The 27,300-nt window shown below is 42.0% G+C and overlaps 1 protein-coding gene and 1 long non-coding RNA gene across 13 annotated transcripts in view; one reads left to right on the forward strand and one right to left on the reverse strand.

Annotated features, from left to right (window-relative positions):
* The window catches only part of TLE4 (TLE family member 4, transcriptional corepressor), a 158,383-nt gene extending 151,008 nt beyond the window's left edge, over nt 1-7,375 (reverse strand). For 6 of the 12 annotated variants that reach the window (XM_037998539.2, XM_007969566.3, XM_007969568.3 and 3 more), the window contains exons 1-4: nt 6,488-7,374; nt 5,528-5,625; nt 4,384-4,447; nt 3,169-3,213 (exon numbers count right to left, since the gene is read on the reverse strand). In XM_037998539.2, the coding sequence (XP_037854467.1) occupies nt 3,169-3,213; nt 4,384-4,447; nt 5,528-5,625; nt 6,488-6,532 (252 nt within the window). In that variant the 5' untranslated portion in view covers nt 6,533-7,374. Of the gene's footprint in view, nt 1-3,168; nt 3,214-4,383; nt 4,448-5,527; nt 5,626-5,948; nt 6,213-6,487 lie in introns of those variants that run through there. The other 6 variants (XM_037998540.2, XM_037998542.2, XM_037998541.2 and 3 more) reach the window with 4 other exon arrangements.
* A 3,658-nt stretch (nt 7,376-11,033) lies between these two features.
* Nucleotides 11,034-27,300, forward strand: part of LOC140713039 (uncharacterized) — a 45,603-nt gene continuing 29,336 nt past the window's right edge. The window contains exon 1 of the long non-coding RNA XR_012094922.1: nt 11,034-11,640. This is a non-coding gene — a long non-coding RNA (uncharacterized lncRNA). The remainder of the gene's footprint in view (nt 11,641-27,300) is intronic.

Below are 27,300 nucleotides of genomic sequence, written 5' to 3' on the forward strand. Positions count from 1 at the left end.
TTACAGGTGAAAGATGGGAACAAGCAGCATTTAGTAACACCAGCAACTCCACGCATCATCCCACTGCCCCCATCACCACTGACCCATTTAGAAGTCACCCTGTATTTACAAAGAAGAACAATCAGCAGAAAAACTTAACAACTAAATCCTGGGTCAGCTGTCTCATACAAAACAAAAAACAAAAACCGCACACTTAGGGAAATCCTTAGGGAATAAAGGCCTATGTTCTTTCATTTTTAAAAATTCCATTTTGAAGACGTCACACTAAAACATGTACCATTTCTAACCACGTCCTATTTGTCATCTTCACTTTTATGCTAGAACTTGAGACAGTGGCACAGCATTCATTCCCATTATAGCCTAGAATACTCCATCCTAACTTTTCTGGGGTTTTTTTGTTTTGTTTTGTTTTGTTTTGTTTTTGCTTCATCTGCTTAGCTCTATCAATCCTAAAGATTACCAGAAATTTAGATTCATATTTTATGTTCCAATTCCAAGTCATGTCACCAAGTTCTCCTTTAAAAAAAAAATTCCACTAATTCTACCAGACTAATGCTATTTACTCAGTTACCAAAATTTAAATTAATTATGTTCTCAAACATAATTGTTAAAAATTGGCAACATTATGCAGGCTTAATTAAGAGTAAATCCAATTTACTAAATGTACTTTAATTGGTACTAATTACATTAGCTTTCATTTCAGAATGACAAATTCCCCATAGGTTTCATTTTATAGTTCTCTATCAGAATCAACACAGGGTGACTGATGACGAGCATCACATAGGAAGGGGAGGAGGGAGAATACCGACCTCCACCCTGTTTGTCTTCACTTCATACTTTTATCCTTTTATCAATTTGCTAAGTCACAGAGTCATGACTCCATCACAACCATCATTTTCTGTTCCAATGAAAAATTTCTCTAAAAATAAATATTCTGTGGCTAGCAGCAGCCAAGAAGAACAGGAACGTTAACCAAAAAATACACAAAGGTTTCAAATATCAGGGCCACCAATTACTAGGGTACTTCCAAGGACTCCCGGGACTCCTACTCTTGAACCCTTCGAGACACAAATCTAATAAGTGAATAAACCTAACCCGATCTTGAGAACTAGGCCCAATTATGCCGCAGGGCAACTTCCCTGCATTATTGCTGCTTTCCATTACAAGGGTATCCAGCGAGTACATCTGGAAGAGAGGCTAAGAGGAACTAAGGCTGTCTGCCTAGGAAAACAAATAAAGACAGATATGCCTCTATGCTTAAGGGGGAGAAAGAAAGAAAATATAATAAGTAGGTGGTTTGCAGGGCTGTCTGTATTTCATAATGTGATAAACTGCCCTCAGGATTCTTGATATGATTGAATTTAAAAGCAAAAGAAAAAAAGGGAAAATGTACTGTTCTCAATTTTAAATGGATGGCATTTGAGGCCAGCTGGACAAGAAGATGACAGAATTATAGTGGTATAAAATGTGTAAAATTAAGGGATCTCATATACCCCCTTGAAAAAGAAATACATACAGCCAAATACAAGCTATGTGCTTCTTACAAATGTAGATGGTACAAGGAGACCTGGAAACTAAGTGGTTAGGGTAAACAAGATACAGAAGGAGAAATAAAGGGACTAAATTAATCATCTGGTCCAATCTTTAAAAAGACACTAATTAATTTTGGAGGGTGGGGTGTGGACAAAGAGACACATACAAGATCCAGACCTCAAAGGAAATGTAATGAGATAATTAACGAACAGTATCTCTCATGTAATTTATTCCTGTAAGGTAGAACTAAGAGAAGTCCATCCATCAGACTGAACAGATTTTGTTTAAGCAGAAGATATTTACATTACTAATCTAAACAGAAATGGCAAAGATGCCAAAATAAGAATTTAATTTCAACAGACCATTCAAACTATACTATAATGCTAATATTGACATAACCAAATACCATGCAAAGTAAAACAGTATCTGAAATTAAAAGTCCTCAGTGTAAGCAACGTCTCATTTTTTTCCAACTTTTTGTTTTCAAATGCTATTCATCAGATTGCCTTTATTGTCCAACAGCCATCTTTTAAAGATCTACTATCTGGGGATGTTCTGAGCATGCGGAAAATAACTATACCCAAAAAGGAATCCATAAATAGTGAAGGCCTAATAGTATGTGCTCATTCCATGTTTTCTCAACTTAGAAAGTAATGACATCCACCTTGACCATAAATAAGAAATGAAAAGCAGTAAGTCTTCCCTTGTCTTTTTCCCAGCAGGCAAACACATACCTATTCTGAAATGGCTGATGAGACCTGAAGCACTTCCACTAGGAGATCACCAAAAATAAATATTTCCTAGAGAAATTATTATTGCCAAACAACATTTTATATATATGTATGTATATCTGTGTGTGTATATATAGAGAGATATATATGTGCTGCTATTCTTCTGTCTAGGAAATTTAAGCCAAACCATTTTATTATTCAGTCTCCTGCACAAAAAGAAGGCTGTTTGAGTCATATCTCTCAGTGCTTTCTGACTAATCATTATCTTTTTTTTTTTTGCTACCGAACTAATTGCTAGATTTCAAGACCCAATGTTGAACCTTATCACATCCTCCTGTCAGGCTCATTTACTCTGTACAAATTTTGGAAGTAACGGTTATAGTTCTTGGTAAGACCCAACTAAGTAGCCTCAGGGGACCAGTACAAGGATTTTACATCAATTTCCTTTGTAACTCCACAGATTTCATTTTCATCCTCCCAGCTCACCCTCTATCCATTCTTTCACATCAAGCCAATGAAGGCGCCACACAATTTAATTTTACTTTTTAATATTTTCCAAGAAAAGCTCTTTCACAAGACAAGTTTGCAATGCCCAAAATACATAAAGCAACTCTTTCAGAATAACAAGAGGATTTTAAAATTTAGCATCCTGCTTTTGAAAGTGTACAAAGTTTAATATGTATTGACTTTTTAAAATAACATTTTTAAATTATAAAAATTAGGATAATATGAAAGAAAGATGGGAAGCCACACTTGAAAAAACAGTATTTTCTTCACTACCCAGTCCTTTAAATACAGGTAGCCACAACGGCTTGCAGAATAAAACTGCAAAAACATACAATTTTCTTTTCAAAGTATACCAGTATTACTGACATTTAAAATGGTTATAAAAGAAATAACTTACCTGCTTGTGCATTTCTATATTCAACCCATAGGACATTTCATAATACTGTCAAAGAAGGAAAAGCAATTAAATGCGTGACTTTCATCAAACAATCTCCCTAGTTTGTTCAAAATGCCCCAAGTAAATCTGAACCAAACATAAAAGTCTCACCTAAACCAGTATCTTCATATAACCTACGCCAATAAATCAAGAGCCCATCGCTATCTTTAACCACCTTAAGACACAAATTCAAAGAGAATACTCACAAAACTAAGAAAAATTAAATTCAAACACAGCATTCTTAACATCTCCAGTTGTCTTTATACATCCCAAGCAGATGCATCAAAAAAGTCTGATGAAAATTTGGTATCCTATGGATTCTTAATTCCTAGGCACAGCAGGCAAGTTAACAGCAAAGAATGTCTTATACAAACGCTGATGTTTTGAAAGGAAGGTTGGAAAAGGTGATGCTACTTAAGAGTTTGATTTTTGATTTGTTAGTATACTGCTCATATTCACATTTAAAGCAAAAAAGCTGGATAGAAAAATAAATGAGTGGGTTACTCTGGAGCTTTCTCGGACAATCATAAAAATATGCTTCATAATACTTCTGTAAAGGCAGATCTGGTTTTTTGAACGTGTAGTATAACTGGCATAGAAATTCTGGCAGAATAAATCAGTTATACAGGAGACTATGACGTTCCTCAAACCAATATAACACTACAGAAATTGAAAACACGCAAATACAAATGTAATAGTAACATAAAGAGAAGAAAATTTGAAAAATGGTCTGCTGTCTTTCCTTATCCATCACTCCTTTTCAAAGAAATAAGACATTAAAATGTTAACAGCATACAGAAAAACTGGCTAAAGTTGTTAGGAGCAAGAGCAATAAAACAACAAAGAAAACCACTAACACAAAAACATTTTTGCTTGTGACTAAACAAAACAAACGAGGTTTTGTTTTTATTTTTTTTTTTCTATCTGTAAAAAGAAAACACAGAAAATTATACCCCATGAGGTTGAACTTTCTGAAAATTCCAATCCAAGCCAGTTGTCAAAGGCAGGTTATAACATCCTAGAATTACAGGTTGCTAACAGACACATTCCCACAACTTCAACTGCACTGGCAGGGTGACTGTGATCTATCTTGCAGCCTCCAGCAATTTAAACGTATTCTTGTTTTTGGTATTCCAAACTAATAGGCACTTTGAATCTGTGACATGGTTTTCTTACCATGACATAATGCCGCTGCATCTCTGTCTTCTCACTGGCGAGTTTCTCACATTCCAGCTTCAGACTGTTCAAGACATAAGATACTCTAAGTACAATGATCTTAACTTACGTCCTTCAACTCTTAAACACATATTTTAAATCTCACTTACAAACAACTAAATCAACAATCTTAAATAAATACCCCCATCATTATGGAAAGGGAAGTTCGGGAAGGGGGTCACTGGAACCAGTCTGGACTTGCCCCTTCAATAAGGATCGTATATGTGGTTTTTGTTTTTAGGATTTTTTTTTAATTAAGTTTTAAGGAAACAAATCCTCTAATCAGTTTAATTCAGGAACTTCCTCCAGAATTGAATATTCACTTAATAAAACAAACACGAAAATAAACCTCAATAATGACTGCACATACAAGCACAAATAAGTCCTCCAAAATGTCACAAGGGAGTTTCTTTCATGTTCTACAAAGAGATTAATGGAAATACGAATCAAGCATGTCTTATGAATGATGTCTTGTTTTTTTCCCTCCAAAACACACAGACAAGTGGAACACCACCACCCAGGGCAAAGTGTCAATCGGGTTCAGCGGCTTGTTTTGGTTCTTGTATTTATGAAATAAGAATTAGGCATCATTAAAAAGCCAGCCAAAGAAAAATGTCTCAAAGGCACCCTAAGTCTAAAAATCGTCTATAAGATGAAAACATTTTTTTCAGCATAAAAGTAATGAAATCGCTCACTCCGACTTCCCTGGGCTCTCAGCTCTTCAGTGGAATGGCAAAAAGAAGTGAGAAGGAACCAAGTCCGGGGTCATAAAGAACTAAGGATGTCAGAAGGCCCCAGAATCTCCCCAACCTTTCATTCTCCTGGCCCCAATAAATCAATATCGAAAGTTTGGCCTCAGCGTTTTCCAAGTCTCCCCAGTTTCGATTGTTCTGCCTTCTTTTTATTTACGGTAGAAAAAAGAAATGTTTAATTTATTTACACCTGCCTAAGGAAGGAGGCCTTGATTTGCCCTTTCTGCCCACCGAGAAAAAAAAATAATACCTTTGTGACGCCCCCACAAAAAAGGAGGAGGGTGTTTGTGTTTATTTGTGGGGGAGACAAGAGCTAAGCAAACAGGAGGATCAGCTAAAGTCAATATCGTTACCTGTGGTATTGAGCCTGTAAAAACTGAAACTCTTCCTTAATCCGATCACAGGATTCGGAAATTGTAAATTTAAAGGGTTGAGCAGGCTGATGCGGTGCCTGAAGAACAACAATAAAATATTTAATTAGCCCACATCACAGGCGAAGCAGGGAGACGGAGAAAACATACCACGCGGCGTTAGCGGGGAGTTGGGGGGGTCATCGCGCACGCAAGCAAAGAGCGATTAAACTCTCCTCCCGCAACCCTCCTCACGCCCAACAGCCCAGGCAGGGGCTGGTTTCGAGGTGGTCCCGGGCCTCCGCGTACTCCCGCCCGCAGCCCTCCCTCTGCGCCCCGGACCCCGAGGGTTCGAGCCCCACTCCCCTCCCCGGCCAAAGACGGGCGCCCAGGGACCCGCGCGCCGCGCCCACTCCCTCCTCACCCGGAATCGAAACTGGCCCGTCGGGGGTACCCGCGCCATGGCGTCGGGCTGCGGTCAGGCAGGGGAAGGAGGGGGGTAGCAGCCACCCTCTCGACTCGTTCTTTCGCTCGCTCGCTCGCCCCGGGGGCCCGCGGCGAGAGGGGCCGGCGCCCCGCACTTCCGAGCTGCAGCCAGCCCAGCAGCGCCGCCGCCGAGGGCGCCCTCCCCGCCCGGGCGCGGAGTCGCGCCTCCTTCATCGCTCGCCGCCCCCCCTCGAGGAGTCGCGGCGCGGGGACCGCAAACGGCTCGGCGCGGCTTCCAGGGGCTTCAAAGACAACAATAAGAAAATGGCTACAACTCAATTGCCTCTCCGCACCCCCTCCGAGGGCCACCACGCCGGGGGCTGGGGGTGATGGCGGGCGGGCGGCTCCCGGCGCGGGGCGCCGATTTCGGACGGCTCTCCACGCCCCTCCGGCCCAAAGACACAACTCGGTGCGCAGGGGGCGACGCGGGGAATCCCCCAGCGCCCGGCGAGCCCGCGCCCCGCTGCCCGCACTCACCGGGTGTCTGGTCTGCGGGTACATCTTGCTCAGGTCGCGAATCATCCAAGCCGATTTAGTTGGCTGCGCTCGGCAGAGGCGCGCGGCTCATTGGCTTTAATGGCCCCGAAGAGGAGGCGGCCGCGGCGGCGGAGGCGGCCGGCTCGGTCTGAGGGGCGGCTCGGGCGGTCCCGGCCCCCGCCGGGTCTCGCGTGACACGGGCGGCAGGAACGCGCGGCGGCGGCTGGGTGCCGGCAGCCGGGCCGCTCCGCATTCCCCGCGGGCGTCACTGGCCCGCCGCGGGCATTGTCCGGCGCGCGTCTCCCGAGGCAACGCTCCGACGTTCAGCTCCGCCGAGGCGCACCCGCCGAGCCCGGCGCCGCGGCAGCCGCTCACCCAGCCGGGAAAGTGCGAGCTCCGCGCCCCACCGCCCGCCGGCAGCGCCGCTCGCTCGCTCTGCGTCCCACTCCAAACTTTTTTTATTTGTCTTTTAATTGGTTGTTATTCCTCCGAATGAATGATCTTTCTTCTTCCCTAAAAGCAAACACAAACTCCTTTGGTTCGGAAGAGGTCTCGGCGGTGCTTTTTGGTTTCTCTGGAGATTTTTTTCACTTCACAGCAACGATCTTTTAAAAGGCACCTTTTAGCTTCTTTTACCACATCTCATTTCCTTATTTTTCTTCCTTCCTGTTTTCTTGTCTTTTTTTTAACCCCAAATTGAAGGGGATTATAAAAATAAAAGAGTGAAACGCTTGCGGCTTTTTTTTTTAATTCTCTCTCCTTTCAAACTCTGCGAACACCACCTCAAAATAATATACAAGTGTGTGAGAAAGGGGGAAGAAAGCAGCCAACAACCCAAACACCCGCTCAGAACAGCTCTAACAACACGCTCTGTGTAGGTGACTTCTTTGACCAAATTTAGCAGCAGCTAATCATTAACATTCTGATACATATTCACAACCTTCAGCGGAGGGGGCCGTGGAGCATCCCGGGAGATGTAGTCCGCCCCGGGCGACCCTGCCTGAGAATACTGCCAGATTGACTACAATCACCGGCCCGCCACGCGAGTGCTCTGGGGCGCTCTCCAAGCGCTCCGCCCACCCCCGTTGCGGTAGGCGTCTCCAGCAACCAATCAGAGGTGGATGAACATTAATCGCCGTTCTATGTTAGTGCCCATCATTTCACTGCTGACAAATGGCAAGCCAGCGGGGAGGAGCCAACCCAGCTGAAACCCACGTGGGGGCCGGGCGTCGCCTGTAGCTCCGACCAATTAACGAAGAGGAATGAGGTTGGCGGAGGCGGGGCGGAGATGGCCCGCCCAAGGCGGAGCTTCGCCTTGGCTGTCGTTCCTTAGCGCGAGCGTTCGAACCGGGGAAACATTTGTTCAGCTGTCAATCAAAGTAACGTGGGGCTGAGAGAATCCGCGGCTGCTGCTGTTGCTGCTGCCCTGGCTGCATCTTCAGAATTAGGTGTTGGTGGCGGTGGTGGCGGCAAAATAAAGAGGGTGGAGGGGGCGGTGAGCCTGGGGGCTGGTCAGAAGATCTCCTTCCGAGTCTCGTCCTCCCGCCCACCCGTCTCCCAACCCAGACACCTTCGGCCCCTAGCTCAGCAGCCGCGCCAGGAATGCGGACTAATTAGGGTCCAATGTCTCCTTAAAGAGACAAGCTCGGCCTTGTGTAACGCGCCGAAACCCCTGTTGAGACAAGAGAGGGAGGATCACGCTGATCCCACTTCGTTCGGTTCACATCAATTTTACGCGCCGCTGGAGCCAGCATAATTTTCCGTGTGAACGCGGACTCGGTCCCCTGTTCTTGTTTAGAGCCAGATATGGAGTCGCGAGATGCTGGCTGGGGCCGGGGCCGCGGCGTGGGCGGGGAGCTCGTACCTCCGAGCCCCGCGGGAGCTGTGATTGCCATTTAGTCCCGAAACAGACTTCCCTCCCTCCACCCCCGGGGGCACTCGGAGAGAAAGCGCATCCCGACGCTCCATCAGGAGGTCGCAGGGCAGTAACCGTGGGGTCTCTGGGTGAGGCTGAAGATCCGGGAATCAGAGACGCTGGATCTCCAAAGAAACTTTGCCGATTGGGCCACGTGAACCCCGCAGACGTTCGGTACCTAACAGAGCAGGCCGACGGGGCACGGTTAGAAAACGCCCCTGCGCGCCCTGGGACGTTCCCTCCCCCAGATCAGTACCAAGACTGCGCCCCTTTTTCCCGCTCTTGAGAGAAGCAAGTCAAGTTTATCCCCGTTAAAACAGAGCAGGATGCCACGCGGGCCCGAGAGATGGCGGAAAGGTGGGGGTGGCCCCAGGGGCAGATGCTGGGGGAGGAGAGAAAGGGGCAGCCATGGCTGAGGAGGGGCACCACTAGGGAGGGGCCTGGGAAATGGGGGCGGCCCCCGTCAGTGCACCCTTCCATCCTTAGTCCATGTCCAGCTGGGGGCAGCGCCCCAGTTCAAGGGGAGGCCGCTGAGGCTCGCAGTCTTTCCTAGCGAACCTAATCTTGGGGACAGGGAAAAAATTCGGAAAAAGTCAAGAAGAGTATTGGCTAATGTAACAGACTGGGTTTTAGACGCTTATTTCTAGGCGTGCTTGCCTACTGTAACTTGACCTGTTGGATGAGATGATGCTGTCGGTTTGGCGTTAGTGGAAAACTATTCTTCTTAATGATATCCCTTTCCTCGGTGGACGACTTAGTGACTTAATGTCCAACCGAGCACGTTCTGTGAACCTCCGTTCTGGCCACTGCACTGAGCTGGTGCAAAGGAAGGCTATGGTGGTCTTCACCTGCCTCTAATTTCATACTAAAAACCCGGAGCCAAAGTTCACAGAATGTTTCAATTCGGCAAATATTTTTCTTCTCCATCCCCAAAATAAGAGGACAGAGAACTCCTTTTGGCAGTTTTCTGAACCTCTGCTGTTCCATACCTAGCCACATGTGGCTGATGAGCACTTGAAATGTGTCCAATTCAAAATGAGATGTGCTATGTAAGTACACATATATGTGGAATTTTGAACAAATTAATGTGAAAAAACTGCAGCTCCATAATTTATAGTTATGTCAAAATTGTGATATTTTGAATCACTCAAAAATACTAGTAACATTAATTTGTCTGTTTCTATTTATTTTATTGTATTGATGGGGGTTTTCCTGTGTTGCCTAGGCAAGCCTCAAACTCTTAACCTCAAGCTATCCTCCTGCTTCAGCCTCCAGCCTCCAGTGTTGTGGGGACTACAGGCACACACTAACTTTCTTTTTTTTTGAAACAGAGTTTCGCTCTTGTTGCCCAGGCTGAAGTGCAATGGCGCGATCTCGGCTCATCGCAACCTCCGCCTCCCAGGTTCAAGCGATTCTTCTGCCACCACGCCCAGCTAAGTTTTGTATTTTTAGTAGAGACGGGGTTTCTCCATGTTAATCAGGCTGGCCTTGAACTCCCGACCTCGGGTGATCCGCCCGCCTCGGCCTCCCAAAGTGCTGGAATTACAGGCGTGAGACACTGCGCCCAGTCTCTTTTTACTTTTTTAACTTTGTTCCTAGAAAATTTTAAATTATGAGGCTCACATATTTCCCTTAGACAGCACTGCTCTGAAACCTTCCCAAGAATCAAAAGTTAGAAGACTCGAGTGATACAATTTGTACACGAGGACAGCAAAGTTTCTAAGAACACCAGCAACAACCATGTTTTATTGTAAGGTTGGTTATTTGCTTGCTCCCACTAGAGCTTTTCAATGGTTTGTGAAATCACCCACAGTGCCTCTGTAGGAAGTTCCATATTCTCTATTTTAGCCAGAATGTTAGCAAGTTCCATGAGAACAGGGACCTGGTTGTGTTCACAGTTGCACTCCAAACACCCCAAATTATGTCTGCCATCACTGTCTGGTAGTTGGTGCTCAGTAAATATTTGTTGATGGCATTAATGAATGAACACCACATCATATCCTTATAGAAAGTTTCCACATCATTTGGATCATATTTATTGAAATTCTGTGCAGCTTTCTCCCAGGACAGGAAACGAGAATTCTAAGGATAGAACCCGAAGAACTATTGAAAGGGTCAGTGGACAAAGAGGAAACTTTGCTCTGTTAGGAAATATCAAATAGCTTGTAGCAGGGATCTTTCGCCTAATCTCTCTCGACGGTTTATGTCAACAGAAAACTGGCTAGAGAAATCAAGATGTTTCTTTATTTTTTAAGTTCCATTTTAAAATATAGCCCTTGGATGTGTTTCATATTTTGGCCACGTGGCAGAGCTATATAACATACCTCAATGTCTCAGAAAGATGCCAAATGAAGCAACTGGTGGCCCAGCCCTAGCCCTAACACAGACTGTAAGTGGGGCTCGTGGCCACTTTTGTCTCCTTTCTCGGCCTGTGCTTCTCTCATTGCACTTCTCACTGTTGAGCTTAGCTATGATGTTATCTGGCGGCTTGTCTTATCCCTACCACAGAGTAGGGGGCAGGTGGGGGATTCCAGAGTTTTCATGTGGGAGGCACTTGGCAGCAACTTTCATGTTAAAAGCTAGGCCTGAAAGCTCCAATCTTGAAGTGACATATGCCAGGCATGCTTTTCACTTAGGTTAGATGTAAATCATTTATTTATTACTTCACCAAATATTTATTAAACCTACTATGTGCCAGAATATGGGGATTTAGCAATAAAAGTGGCTATTATTAATATATTGCTGCTTAGCTCCAAATTCACCCTCATTGCCCGCCTAGTGAAACAGAATCTGAGCCCTTTAAGTATTTTCCAGCTGTTACAGAAGGTAGGTCAATAGAAGGTCCTGGAGAGACATTGCAGGAGGAAAGGGTTTGGTTTCCTGGTTCCTGACTCTGGTGTGCATACTGGGCAGGTTGCTACAGCACAGGTAGCAAGCAGCAGCACCCAGCAGCCAGCAGCTTCCTCAAGAAGCCCCTTAGGTGGCTTTGGAGCAAGTGCCTGTAATTAGACACCTCCCTCAACAGCTTTCCTTTGAACCCCAGAGAATGGATTTCCAACAAGTTCTGGAATGTGGATTTCTGGCAAGTTCCAGAAGGCAGAATTCTAGCAGGGGTCACCTATTCAGAAAGCTACAACTGTGCCCTCTCCAACAAAGTCTGGATCTCAGCCAGCCCTAAGAATGTGTCTGAGCCTTGGAGGGACTCTTTTTGAGGCGCTGCATCTCAGCCCTGGGGTTAGTAAGTCGCTCTTCCTTATATCTCTATTTCTGCATTATTTAGAGTTCTCGTTACCTCTTACCAATCCCCCTTTGCTCCAGTTCCCTGTTGTAGGTAATCATTTTTTATATCAAACTTTCCTTATTGAAATCACTGTTTTTCTCTCTTGATCAGACCCCAGTTGATACAGTAAACAACATAAGCAAAGTGTCTTTCTTGCTGGTGCTTACATTCTGATGGGGGGAGATAGATAAACAGTTGCATAATATGAAGGAGTGACAGTAGTAGTAGAACTAGTTCAGATGGGAGTTCATAGAAGCCTTCCTGGAGGAGGTGACATTTAAGCAAAAGCCTGAATGCCTAGAAAGAGTCAGCCAAACCAAAAATCACTGAGAAGCAAATTTCAGGTGGATTCAAAAGCCTCATTTAAGGAAGTGTTGGTGAATGTGAGCATTTTTTAAAGACTGGTACATGCTAGAGATGGAGTAATATAAGATTAGGTCATGGCTACATCACTGGTTCTGGTCACATTGAACTTCTTATGCCTGATAAAAGCATTCATTTTCTACTCTGATTATAATAGCCATTGTGGAGGGAGAAAGGCTCGTAAGCAGGGAGTGACAAGATCATTACAAATATCAACTTGGTATAAGGTGCCCACATTTACACTTGACCTAAGATTAAGAAAGTACCCTTTGTCATATTCAAGAATAATCAATTGTTTTTAATTGGGGGCAGCTGATAAAGAGTACAGGAACACACACCCTGCCCTTCCCACACACACGTCCTTTGGTACTGCCACTACCTCACCCCCACTAATAAGTAACAGGTCAATTTTAATTTGGATAGAGGATGCCTGTGCAAGTCTGAATGTCCGGCTCTGCGTTGAATATACAGCTAGAACAGCAATGATTATAGAGAATCAAGGACATGCACTTTCATTTCTAGATCTGCAATTGATTTGCTCAGAAACCATCCTCCCATCTATGTTAAGATAGAGATAACTGGACAGAAAACTCATTATTGAAAAAGGACATCGATGCTAAAGAGAGTGACAAATTTCTTAACTTGTCCGGTTAGGCAGAGCTTTGTTGCCAGCTGCCTCGATGTTTAGTGGTGAAGACTGCCAAGACATCTTTGTGTTGGGATGTCCCTTCTTAACTTGATGGATAAAAGGCATGTAGATACCCGTTTGCCTTTTTGTGGGGAGGGAACTTAGCTTGGGAGTAGAGTGGACAAATTTGCATAGGTACTAAGGAGGCTTCTGGGACAAAATAACTTTCCTTATTGAAACACTACATTATTTGAACACTTTGAGCTCATCCCTAATGAAGTCTGCAGGCAAGAAGGAGCACTGAAGCTTTCTCTTCCCTCCCAGAGATTATGGTGCAGACACAGTGGTGTATGGTGTATGTGGTAGGGGCTATCTAGAACTCATCTTAAAGTCAACAGGAGAATGAACCAGTGACCCAAATTCACTGGCTGCAATGCAGAGGCAGGAAGTATGGATCTTTCTCATTCTGAAGTAACTCTTTATTGAACATATGAATCTCCTTTTGGCTTAGACATCCTGGCATTAATGGGGTGCTTCGGGATAAAAGGCTGAGTGTGTGAGGAACATAAGTCTGCATAGGACTTTTATAGTCACACCTTATGTGAACAATGGAGCTGAGGGAGACCCTAAACTTCTTGCTAGTCTGAACAATTGTCTTGAATAGTTAAAAAGAGCTATGAACTTATTTATACTCTATAACAGAGATCATATCTAAGAAATACACTAGTAAAAATGACTCTCTTACTTGAGGAAAGCTCAGATGATCTTTAAATTTCTAGAATCTAGAAGGGATCTTTAACAGCTGCTTCTGTTTCATTCCCCTGCCTTTAAGCAAACAAGATATCATTATCCCCACTTTAAAGATTAATCAACTGAGGCTCAGAAAGAAGTTGCTTACCCAAGGTTATATGGCTTGTAAGTACTGAAGCAGAGATCAGAACTCTTCTACCTCCTGATTTCATACCTTGCATGAACCTGAATTCCACAAGTGAGTATTCAATTAAAGTATGTAATTTGAGCACTATCCAACTCACCTGCCTGGTTCACTCCTTTTCAAGCAGATGTTTTATTGCAAAAATGGGGGCAGAGGGTGAATCAGGGAGATGACTGTGTTGCAGCTGCCACTGTGCAAAAGCTGAAACTGAGAATTACCGCAGCTTCAGGAAGCACGGCTCACTCCCTTCAGCCTCCGACCTCAGAGTGTCTGAAGGCTCAGTAAGGAAGTCCCAAAGAGATGCACAGTGCTGAAGCCCTAGTCCTTTTACTTTCAATGAACAGCAGGGTTCACACCTATGCAGCTGCTGTTGCCATGCCTTTTTCCACAGGCTCCCACTCTTGCTAACTATCGCAACAGCCTATGGGGCAGACATTACAGGAGAAAATCTGCGCATTTCCTTTCTGAAATGAGTGGTGCAGGAATGGGGTAGGTGTAGGAAAGTGTAACTAAACATCTTACTGCTTTGTACAAGAAAATAATTCATGAGAGTCTAGTATTATTTTTATTTATTTATTTTTTGAGATGGGGGTCTCACTCTATTTGCTCAGGCTGGAGTCCAGTGGCACGATCTCAGCTCACTGCAACCTCCACCTCCCTGACTCAAGCGATTTTCCCATTTCAGCCTCCCAGATCGCTGGGACTACAGGCACAGGCCACCACACCTGGCTAATTTTTTGTAATTTTAGTAGAGATGAGATTTCACCATATTGCCCATGCTGGTCTCTAATTCCTGAGCTCAAGCCATCCAACCGCCTCGGCCTCCCAAAGCTCTGGGATTACAGATGTGAGCCACCACAGTTGGCTAGAAAGTCCAGTATTATTTTCATTAGAACTGGGGGTCAATTCACGGTCTGCCATGACCTGGCTAACTTTGGTTAACCCCTTTAACCTTTCTGGTCCCATCTGTGTTGTGTTTTATCCTTAAGGGAGGTAAGTATGATCTCTAAACCCCTTTCCCCTAAATGCAAACATTTGCTGCTCTAAAAAATGTTTTATTTTATCATTTCAGAGTTGGTCATATGGAATGGATTTTGAATTAGGATCATCTGCTAAGGTTGATTATATTTTCCTTACCCCTTTTTAATACTTCTGAAAAAATTAACTCCTTCAGTGAAGATTATTTGGGGAAAGTGGCTGCAGGCACATTTTGTTGAAAATTGATTAGTTGTCTCATAAAATGATCTAAACTGTAAGGAACTATATTCTTAATGCTACTATGTGGGCTCCTACTGCTATAATTCAATTCAGGACTTGTCCTCAATATTATGTAGCCTGGAACAATTCTGGTAAATCACATGACTTCCTTTAATAGCAATCCTTGTAAAATAGTGTGAGTGAGCCATCATTCACAGTGTAATATCTAGTCCAATGCACTACTACTTTTCGAAAAGACAATGATATTCTGAGAAATTTTCATTCATAGGGACATCCTCTGCTTCTGCTCCTTGCTTTTATATAGAATGAAATTTGAATGTTTTTAATACAGGTTTTTATTAAATATGTCTGCAAGAGAGACCATTCGATACCTTATTTTTGTATGAACCCTGAGTGTTTACATAGTGTTGTTACATATTATTATCTCTGGTACTATGTAAAGGTACCAGCAGAGAAGCAGGATGGGTATTAAAATCCCCATTTTACAGACTAGGAAACTAGGTTCACAGAAACCAATGGCCTCTTGGGAATCAAACTTGACTTTTCAAATTTCACTTTTTTCTGTTCTACTAGAGCTTTTTTTTTTTTTTTTTTTTTTTTTAAAAAAAGACAAAGTCTCCCTTTGTCACCCAGGCTGGCATGCAGTGGCGGGATCTTGGCTGCAACCTCTGCCTCCCAGGTTCAAGCAATTCTCGTGTCTCAGCCACCTGAGTAGCTGGGATTACAGGCGTGACCACCAGGCCTGGGTAACTTCTATATCTTCAGTAGAGACGGGGTTTTGCCATGTTGACCAGGCTGGTCTAGAACTTCTGACCTCAAGTGACCCACCTGCCTCAGCCTCCCAAAGTGCTGTGGTTATAGGTGAGAGCCACGGCGCCCAGCCTAGAGCTGCCTTTTAATGCCTTACAATGATTATCATGCTTTGTGCTTTACAAAGTGCTTCCACATGCCTCTTCCTTGCTTCTAAGACCTTGTTGGATGGGGAGAGCTGGTGTTGTTGTGACCATCTTAAAAATGTGAAAACTGTAACTCGGAGAGAAGTGACTGGCCTGGCTCAGAGTTAGTGTATATGTATCAACTCTACAATCTTAAGTGTATACGTATAGAAAGGTGTTCTGGGGAAAAGTATGCCAATCACGCTAATCGTAGATTTTCTATGAGGTGAGAGTAGATGAGGGAAGGAGAATTGCTAGACTGCATGGTGACTGCACACCAACTCTACAATCTGAGTGTATATGTATAGAAAGGTGTTATATATGTCAGGGACATATGTCAGGGAATTGGTGCCCTCATCTCCAGCCTCTGCTGGATTCCTTGTTTTTATAACTTTAGACAAGAATGTCTCACCATCAACCCCTGTACAATAAGAAGTTCAACATCCTTCTCAGTAGCTCCAGGGATTGCTGCGGGAGTATCTCTGTTTCTCTGTCATTTATTGTTTCTGATGAAAGCTTGATCTCCACTGTATGCCTCCTGCTCATCTGTCCATTTTCCACACCAGACAACCCTTTGGGACATCCTATACTCTTCTGAAGTACCTTGACCCAAGCCATGTGTGAATGCTTTTACTGAAGTTCTGGGGGATGGAGGGAATTAATGAGTCAGAAGGGCACACACTGAAAGTGGAATATCAAGCATCCCCATTCCTTGGTTATATCTGCCCCTTTGAAATGCTCAGTAGCAGAAGCCACTCAGTCACCGTGCAGTCTAGCAATTCTCCTTCCCTCATCTACTCTCACCTCATAGAAAAATCTATGATTAGCGTGATTGGCATACTTTTTCCCCAGTACAGCTGCTACTGTGCAGTGTTTTTATAGCTTAGGGTAGATTTCTGAATCTGACTAATTTTTGCAACATCTATATGAAAGAGAGAAATGCAAAAATAACTCTCCATTCCCAATTTGTAATCCAGACTGAGGCACCTTTTATAATTTTTCCAGTGAGAAATTAAAGAGAAATGAAGGTTTTTAAAAGGAATTCATTCTGAAAATAACCTTATAATCTCCAGGAATGACTTTCCTCAAGGACTTAAAAGCAATAAAAAACTATTTTTCCTTTATGAGGTTAAGAAATTCAGTCCTTATGCTTTCTTGAAAGGAAACAGTTTATTTGTAAATCCTTAGAGGAGCTTATATTCCTTGAAATTTTTAACATATAATCATTCGGAAAATTATTTATTATGATTGCAATTTTCATATATAAATATATTTTCATAAGATATTGAAAATGTGAAAGAATTGTCAGATATGTATTGCAAATTAAATGTGGAAACATTTTTATAACATTTACATTGCTGGCCAGCAATCATTCTCTAACAACTTGCTCTGAAAACAGTAAACATGTGAATCATGTTGTAAAAATTAGTCACATTCGGACATCTCCTCTAACCTATAAAAACTATAATAACGGCCAGGCGCGGTGGCTCACGCCTGTAATCCCAGCACTTTAGGAGGCCGAGGTGGGCAGATCATGAGGTCAGGAGATTGAGACCATCCTGGCTAACATGGTGAAACCCCGCCTCTACTAAAATTACAAAAAATTAGCCGGGCATGGTGGTGGGCGCCTGTAGTCCCGGCTACTTGGGAGGCTGAGGCAGGAGAATGGCATGAACCCGAGAGAGGCAGAGCTTGCAGTGAGCCAAGATAGCGCCACTGCACTCCAGCCTGGGCGACTGAGCTAGACTCTGTCTTAAAAAAAAAAAAATACTGTAACAACAACTGTACTGGGCAAAAGGTATTGTTAACTGTACATTTTCTATCAGTTCTAGAGCAGGATGTTTAAAATACCCTAACACAACCACATTTAACACTTAGCTTTTGAAAATTTGAGAGAACTTTAGATTTTTGATGAATGAGGGATGTTAGTCACATACATTTTTGAATTATTTATGCAGTGCTTAGGAAAATGTATAATCAAAGTTGCATCAAAGTAAGTTTAATTAAATTTTTATTATCTGTAAAGCTACTGCATACACAACTAGAACTTTACTAATTATTAAAACCAAATATATACAAAGTCATAGCTTAGGGAGGAAGAATTGGCAAATAGAGTACTAACTAGTAATTCGACTCAATATTTAAATATATAAAGGGATGTATAATTTTGTTTTTGATATTATAAATATAAAGACTTAGAGTGCTGGAAAGGCTCTAATATGAATCTTGCCTCACTAAGCTCTCTTATATCCTGGAAAGGACTTATATTTATTCCATAGCTAGGTTCTATAATCAACCCCATTGGTAGCTAACATTTATTGAGTGTGCCACACATCCTCACATAAATGATTGAATACAATCCCGTAATCTCCATCTCATCTTCTTTTTAAAGGTGAGTCCAGGAGCTTCAGGTTCCCTAACTTGTCTAAGTTCAGCCAACCAGCAAATTCAAATCCAGGACTTTTTTTTTTCTTCTGGAAGGTTTTGTTTTGTTCACTGTTTTCCAAGCTGCCTTCACATCAGAACTAAATGAGATATTTAGATACATAATTTTGACATGAAATGTGTTTTACTTTCTTCATTTTGTTTTCAGGGAATGAGTTGTAGTTAATAATACATTTTATATACTATGTTGCGAGATCTTTAGAAGAATTCACTAATATGAATTAGTAAATCAGCAAAATAGTTGCTAAATTTATATTTCTTCCATTGAACAAGGTTAAATTCTAATTCATTTAGAATTGTTTTCATGTTCTGATGAATAATCAAGTGGCCCATTGTTTAAGACCACCTTTTTACTTTTAATTCTCAGCAGAGAAATAATCACTAAAATCAGTGTTTAAAATGTAGAACTAGGAAACATACTTAAATTTTAACTATCCAAAGCCTATAGTTACCATGATACCCTGGGAACTTAGAAATAGTTTAAGTTTCAGGCATGGTAACACACAAAAAAAATTCAGTCACAAAGGAAGTTTTCTTGACTAGCAGACACACGCGCGCACACACACACACACACACACAGCCCTGTGTGTGTCAGCAATTGATTTCATAGATAATTTCCTATCCACTGATGACTGCCCCCAAATCTTTCTTTAATTGCACGGGAAAACTGAGAGCACTTAATAATATAGCTTAATTAGCTGTGTTTCTTATATTTACACTAATAATACTCTGATATACTTGTTTTGATAAGATTAGCAAACAAGCAAAGCTAGAACAAGGCATTGTATTGTTTGAGAAGATCTGTGATACATTTTAGCTTCACTGTTCTATAAAGATTCTTTTTTCTCAGTAGGACTCACTTGAGATAGTAGTCTAATATAAAAAAGAATATAATATTCATAACTGTTTTTTGCTAACAAACTTAGATTTATGAGAGACAAACATCAGAGATATCAAAATTTCATGTCAGAGTTGAGAACAGAAATAAACCGAATTCAACTGTTTTTTTCTGAAGCCCTGCTGAATACATTGTCTGGATTGTACCACAGAAGGCTGAAAGCAAAACACGGGTGGGTCTATCAAACAATCCCTGACTCTGTTTATAACAACTGAAGCTGTGCCTTTCATATCGGAGTCCCATCAGAAAGGGGAGGGGGAAGGAAGAGATAAGCTCATCAGTGAAATAGTATCCTTTAACAACAACCAGTCACTTCCTGCAATCAAAACCATGCTAGCATGTGGTTTGTTCAAATAAAAATTACTGGACTGGAGCCAAACAAGGAAAAAGTAATTGATAATGTGGTTTTTCAGAAACCATCCATCCATCAAATGTGTCAGTCCTTCATAATACTTTATTTCCCTTCTGAACAAAGATCTTTAAAATTCATTGTGTGCACTTAAAAACAAAGTGTCCTTGTGCTGGTTTATAAAGATTCTCTTTTAGTTTGGGTTTGTTTTGTTATTTGATTACATTCCCTCCCATCCTGCATTTTTTTTCTCCCAGATAGTTGCTGGAAATTTCTGCCATTCTTAAACAAAGCATCTTTGTGCTGTATCAGCTTGCATTTTCCTTGGATTGTGTTTGGATGATGCCTTTTCACTGACTTCAGCACTGGAGTATTGTAGCCATAGCCTTAGTAAGTAGACTGTAACAAACAGATTCACTAGCCCTTTTTGTGTGTTGCATCCTATTGATCGCTGGTGAGAAACACTTTCTGGAGTAAGGCACAGGACCTATTACAAATAGAAGAAAAAACGGATGAGGAAATATTGGATCATACTTGAAACTAGAGAAAGCCATTAATAGTCATCATAAAAGGAAATGTCCCCCTTCTAGTAATTCCTCCAATACGTATGACAATCTTATGACTAAAACTTTTTATTTATTATGGAATTCCAAAGATCAGTTTGCAAAACTGATAGTATGTTAGCTCACTAGCAGTTTCCAAAAGCAACATCTATGAAGTAAATTTCAGCAACATTCACTCGTTTCTCCTCCTTATGACTTCCATATTAAAGCTGGGCTTACTAGAGATTTGATGCTACACACACACACACACACACACACACACACATGTATTTTGCCCCGATATGGGCAAGATCACACCTCAAAATGCATAAAGAGATAATAGCTTCCCAAAAAAATGTATTTTAAGTTATAGTTCTATGATTAAAACACTGAAAATATGAAAAATAATGAAGCTTTGGTGAAGAAAAAATCCCATGTGATTCTGAAATTTGTTTCACTTCTTTCAGCTACCTATAAGTCAACACAATCATATTATGATTTCTTTTGAATACTTCTAGTACTATCAACTATTGACCTGACAAATACTTTAGAATTGTATTTAGATTTTGTCCTCAGTGTCTTGGCACATGCTACCTAGGAACCAGGCCCTTGGGAGATAGTTTTTCCCTGGGCAGGCAGCTAAATACTGGCCAGAGAAGTCACTCCTGTTACCTCACCAGGCATCTCAGTAAAGTTTCTTTTTAAAGAATGCCAGGAAGAAAAAGTTTCAGTAATGGCACAAAATCTCTATATTACAAGTCCTGCTCCTGAAAATTCTCTTTTGGCCTGCCCCAGATTTATACTAGAAAAGTTACATTCATACCACGATAATAATAACAATTTTTATGTGTACCTTTTTTTTTGCCTATGAGATGTTACTACTAGAATACCAAAAAGAAACAAGTGTGTACTCTTCATCCAAAGATTGCAACACAAAGAAATACAAAGTATATAAGGCTTCAGGGTTATTTTTGGTGGGACAGATATTATTCATTTGGAAATAGCAGATATGTCAACTACTAAGTCAGCATTCCTGGTGAGTTCCTTGAAAACAAGACCCAATTTAGCTGTTTTTGTGTGAGAAATTACAAGAAAGTCACTGATACAAATTCTGTGTTCAAAGGTACTCACAAAAAAGAACTTGAAGAACAAATATAAATATTTTTATCCTTTGTTTTCAGCTAGAATTTGCTGTATGTCAAATTTGCCTATTGTTTCACCCTAGGTCTTGTAAGAAGATAAAAATGAAACAGAATAACTCTTTTGTAATATTTTAATGTGCTTTGACTTTTTGTTTTGTATTTTCTTAAATTGAACTTTTCCCTATTCTTCCAGAGACATCTAAAAAGCATGCCTCAGAGAATTTTAGGATTGTTAAAGAAATGGTTCAAAATGAAAAAAAAAAAAACTAATATTCAATTTCTGATATTCAAAAGGGAATTATGTCATAAGTCAACGTAGTCTTGAAAGCCAGGCTTTGTCAAAACAGAAAGAACTTTCTAGAATAATCATATCATGACATCAAGAGTTAGGCATGAGTCCAGGAGTGATGGCTCATGCCTGTGATCCCAGCACTTTGGGAGGCTGAGGTGGGTGGATCACCTTAGGTCAGAAGTTTGAGACCAGCCTGGCCAACATAGTGAAACCCCGTCTCTTACTAAAAATACAAAAAATTAGCCAGGTGTGGGGGTGGGTGCCTGTGATCCCAGCTACTCTGGAGGCTGAGATAGAAGAATCACTTGAACCCAGGAGGCAGAGGTTACAGTGAGCCCAGGTCACACCATTGTACTACAGCCTAGGCAACAAAAGCGAAACTCCATCTCAAAAAAAAATAGAGCCAGGCATGGGTGACTAGATAATGATTTCTTCCATGGAGAAGAACAGCTAGGCAGTGAAACTTGCTACCCTGAGATAGCAGGAAGATATAATAACAGGAAGTGAAAAACCCCAGACTTATTCCTCTTGGTCTGAGGGTTGTGGGAGGAGAGGAAGGTTAGTAGTGGTTAGGCTACCATCTTTTCTCTTGGGGCCAATGTTCCTTGGGTAGAAATGAATATCAAACACATAATCATTTCACTGATTTAATAAATATCTTTTCATGCTTTTCCATATCTGCAATCAGGATGCATCAGGATGTGTCACAGCTTTCTGGACATTATTATTAGTTTATTATTATGTTATATTATTAGTAGTAGGAGTAGTACATAGAACAATGGTACATCTTAACACCAATGGCATCTTAGAGTCAACGAAATGCGTTAGGTTGAGGAGAAAGGGGAAGAGAGCAGCATCTGTGCTCCTTTCCACCTAGGACTCTGTCCTCACAGACTGCTCTCAGCAACCAGGAAGGCCATATGAAAGTAAACCCACATGTCACCCAAGGTGAGGTAGAAAGTGGACCTCCTGCACCATTATCTGCTGCTCCATAGCATGAATGAGCTCTAGAATATCCAAGGAGGGTCTGGAAAGCTCAAGGAGAGTTGAGTAAGAACCTTCTAGGAGGAGGGCAGTCACCATGTTAGGGGCAGAAATTGAAGGACTGTCTTGCAGAGTAGCTGGGCCTGGATCTACTGGGAGTCCTGCACCAGCAAGGGCGAACATGGGACTAAGTCACCAGGGAGGTGACCAGATCTAGATCAAGCTAAAAAAGAAAACTGTCCATGACCTATACTAGTCCCAGGCTCTAGGACCAGGTCCCAGCAGAACCTTCTGGAAGAACCACCTTCTGTGGTCATTAGTTTCCCAGCTCAGGGGTCTTCTGCAGTAGACTTCACGAGAATCCAGGGTGGACTCTGCTGTTCTGAGGACCCTGTCTCCCCACTGCTACACAGAGTCACCCAAGCCCCACCTCTTCAAATGGACGCAGGGGCTGTCTTGGGGAAGAACAGGGAGCAAACTCACAAATCTGAAAGACTGTGCATTTCTTTCAAGATAGGCTGAGTGTAGGTAGAAAAACTGCCAAAATTAATGAAGAAGATGAAATTTCCTGGGGTGTTAAAATAAATGTAGTTGTTTCTTTTTTTCTTGCTGCCCAGTTAGGTGTTTATCAACTAATAGAAAAATGAAAGGAACTGTAGTTTCTATCAATATCTGATTGGTAACATAAGTGAATGTGTAATGAAGACATTGCCCTCAAGTAATGAAGTAATGAAGACACTGCCCTCGAGAAGTTTAGAATCTAGAATGATAATATGAGAACATACATAAATATAAGTTACCTTTAACATAAATGTTTATGAGAGATAGACCAACTATCTATGTCTATGAGAGATAGACTAATTATGCATAAATTAGCAAATTGTGATTCTATGATCTGTATTGTAATATTAATGGTGTTTAATTGGAACCAAAGGATACTGTCATTATGTGGATGATTACTTGTGTAGTAGGAGTGTGCTAGGTGAACAGAGTAGATGTCGCCAAGTGGATGGACCATTGTGTCATAATGACATAAAGCACATTAGAACATCTCTCTTAATTCAAATGAATCCCCTCTTTATAAAGCTGGGCTTATTGACTAAAGACCATTATTATGTAAAGACTGAATGAGAGGAAGTCATAAAACATGCTCTTTCACCCCTTTTGTGTTTATAGCTACCCAGAAATGAACATCAATATTTAACTGTCTGGATAATTTTAGGCTTGTAAAAAACCAATTAGCTATGACTCGGTCCCAGTGTTTGGAGCCTTCGTGGAGCAGAGTATGGGAGTGTTTAGTTCTTGTGGTCAGAAGCAGAGAGCTTGGAGAAAGGTTAGAGTGGCAAGGGTCGTTGCTGGCTTAGTGGGGTCTCGTGGGATGTTATATCCTGAAGGGGCAGGCCGGGGCCAGGTTAGTATGCAGCAGCCCTTGTAAGGCAGTCAGAGAAGGATTCAGCAGGATTGTTGGCAGCACACAGAACCCTTGGCTGCAAGAGCTGCATCATTGAAAATACATCACAGACTTGAGCGTTTCATTCTAGGCAGTTTAGGACTACCCCTGCCTTCAGGTAGAAACCTCCAGGCTTATAACACCTTGGTCAGCTACAGTGATTCTGATTCCTCTGAATAAATAAGCCCTCCTCTCCAATCAGAGCTTACATGTTTTTGTATGAAAATAAGTCCCCATCCTCAGACTTAACAGGTCTTCTGGAGGGACATCTGTGTTTGGCCTGGGGGAGAGAGAGTGGAGTGTGGGGGCCTGGACTTATGCTAATTAGGAAGTTCTCCTATTTCCTTAGTGGTCCAGAGTCCCATGGTCTCTGTCTTAGTCTGTTTTGTGTTGCTATAAAGGAATACGCAAGACGGTTATCTATGAAGAAATGGAGTCATGTCGTTCATGGTTTTGCTGGCCGAATAGTTCAAGGGCATGGCCCTGGCTTCTGATGAGGTCTTTCATGCTATGTCACAATGTGGCAGAGAAGGTCAAAGGGGAAGTAGACACATGGGAAGAGGGGGATACCTGAGGGGCATCCTGGTTTTACAACAATCCTCTCTCATGAGAACTAATCCAGTCTCCCAAGAGTGAGAACTCACGTGCTACAGCAAGAATAGCACCAAGCCTGTTATGATGGATCCACCCCAACCCATACACCTCTTAGCAAGTGCCACCTCCCAAAACCACTACTTTGGGGATCAAACTTAAACACGAGTTTTGGTGGAGACAAACCATATCCAAGTCATAGTAGTCTCTGATGCTCAGAGGGCCAGATTTATTGTCTAATTTTTATTAATTCTTTTTTCTCTCAGACATCATTAGTTGTCTACCCGATATCTATTTATCCATATCTTCCTTCCTTATGGAATCTCATATCTATTTGTGGCAAGAGAGGAACCAGCCCCAGGCAAGATAAGTGATTTCCCAAACTTCACAGGAGCTGGAGGTTATCAAAGAGGAATAAGTGAAAGTTTTCTGGGTGATGGTTTCTGGGAGAGAGTTTACCTCTCTCATCAGAGGACAGACTCAGCTGGCCTGGCCTTACCTGCCTTAAACTCAGACACATTGTCTGAACCTGCACTGGGGTCCCCATGTGGCTAATTAGAGCACAGAGACCAGAGGCCAGTTAGAGTCCACACTTGCATTTATTCAGCAATTACTTATTGAGCACCCACTGCATTTCACACCCAGTGTACACAATACAGACACAGAGTTCATGTTATTACTCCTATCTGTGATTGCATTCCTGAAGCCTTCTGATTGTAACAGAAATCACTGCTGGTTTAAGCAATCAATACATTAAAATATAAATACAAGAAGGAAGGGGGGATTCACAGAAGATACTGGATATGAAGAGTTTCACTGTGAGACTGACAAAATGTGATTTGAGAAACAGATGGAAGACAAGGAGGCCAGGCACCAGGAAGCACAGCATGCTCACTCCCAGGAATGGTCAGGTTAGAATCAGAACACCACCACCATTGCAACCTTCAAGCAAGGCTGTGACCACACGTGCTGCTGCTGCTGCTGCTGACTTTTGCCTATATTCAAGAGCCAGTATCTTTGGAGACAGCATCAGATTCTGCTGAGCTTTCTCACATGTCTAGACACTAGTGAGTTAGTAAAATGAATGGAAAATTTCCTTTTCAGAAAAGGAAAATGATGCCTCCATTGTTGCCCTATTTTTTTGTGGATGGGGATGATGAGACCACCATTATGCCAAGGCCACAGTGTTGTGCCAAACAGTTGTAGACTCCAGAGGGATGTTACCAGGTTCAAGAGGTCAAAGAAGAGACCCAGAGCCAGCAAACAAGACATGGGGTTTTACTGGGGGGCTTACATGCGTGGGAGAGAGTCCAGTGGTGACGGGCTGGACAGGAGAACCACAAGCACTTGCAAAAGGCATGCAGTTTATACAGCATTTTCACTTAACATCCTCTCCTCTTCCAACCTCCACTTGGCAACCTTTATTTAAACCGAAACAGAAGACCTCAATCCCCTGTATGGCCTGCATTCTATAGGACAGGGCTCAGATGTTCCTCACAGATAAAGAATGGATCTCTAGGTTGACTACTCCCAGATTCCTTAGCTTGGGACTCTGAACACATATTTCAGGTGCTTCTCCCATACAAGGTCCTTCTCAGGGGATGCTCAAGTCAAGTTACCACTGTCAGGTGTGTCTACCATAGTTATACAGTTGAAGGCAACCCCAAAGGAGATTGGAGCAACCTCAAGGGACATTGGGAGATCATTCCCCTAAAGGAAGAAGGATCAATGATAAGGAACCAAGTAATTTTTTTAAAAGTCCATGATGGCAAAAATTATTTACATAGAGTACTAGAGTTTTCAAGGTGGAAAGCAATAAAAATAACTTTTGTACAGTATTTTAACATTTTCAAAGTGCATTTGGTCTTCACAGGACTGAGATGCAGGCAAAGCAAGTATTATATCTGAGCCTCAAAAACTCAGGATCATTTTTATAGGATATAAAGTGTTCAGTTATTGCCTGACTTTTTATTTAAGAGGAAAAAGATGTGTAACTTAAGTATGCAACAGTTTCAACTGGGGATGCCTTGTAACTTTTGGAGTACAAACAAAATCTGTGGACAACGTTTATTTATATAAACAAGTGAACTAGTCTTCTGAAAAGTGAAGGTATTCTACTGAGAAGTTAAGGTGATTAGTTTTCATATTAGACTCTTCCCAAATTTTATCTCAAATGCTTATCAAATTACGAAATTCTTATTTTTAAAAGAAAAATCCATGTAACAGACATGATCTTAAGCTTAATCGCTATAAAATAAGGGTAGCAAAACATGACATATATCTCATTACTCTCCTATCTCTTGACCTTGGCAGACATAACTAATTAATCATGACATTCTTTCCCACAGAATACAGACAGCCTCAGAATCCCTCTCAATACAGCACTGTATGCAGCCCCTACTAATCAGAGTTGGCAATTCCAGAGCAGTGTTTAATATAAAGTAGTAGTTGTTAGGGATTTGTTTTGTTTGTTGAGAATGTTGATGTTCTGGGTAGAGCACCCTTCTTCTGGAAACAGTCTTCTAAGCTTATGGCTCAAATCCTGGCAGATTTGACACTATTGGTTAAACTGTCATCTATGGTTTCTTGGAGTTCAAACCACATGTCCATCAAGGCTGAAGTTTTAGAGAATGTGGTAGAAAAATATCATGATAGTGAAACGTGGGGACTTCCTCTTAGGGCATTCAGTATGGTGCTGCAAGAGGAAGCCACACTTTGACCTTGCTGAATGCAGACTGGCAGGGGAGAGAAATAGCTTTGTTAAGCAAATCAATTTCTGTCCTTCAGGAGCAGTCTCATATTGCTGAATGTCTGGTATTCATGTCCTGGCAAATTGTAAAGGTCCAT

The sequence above is a fragment of the Chlorocebus sabaeus genome, chromosome 12 (genome assembly GCF_047675955.1).
Source record: "Chlorocebus sabaeus isolate Y175 chromosome 12, mChlSab1.0.hap1, whole genome shotgun sequence".
Lineage (NCBI taxonomy): Eukaryota > Metazoa > Chordata > Mammalia > Primates > Cercopithecidae > Chlorocebus > Chlorocebus sabaeus.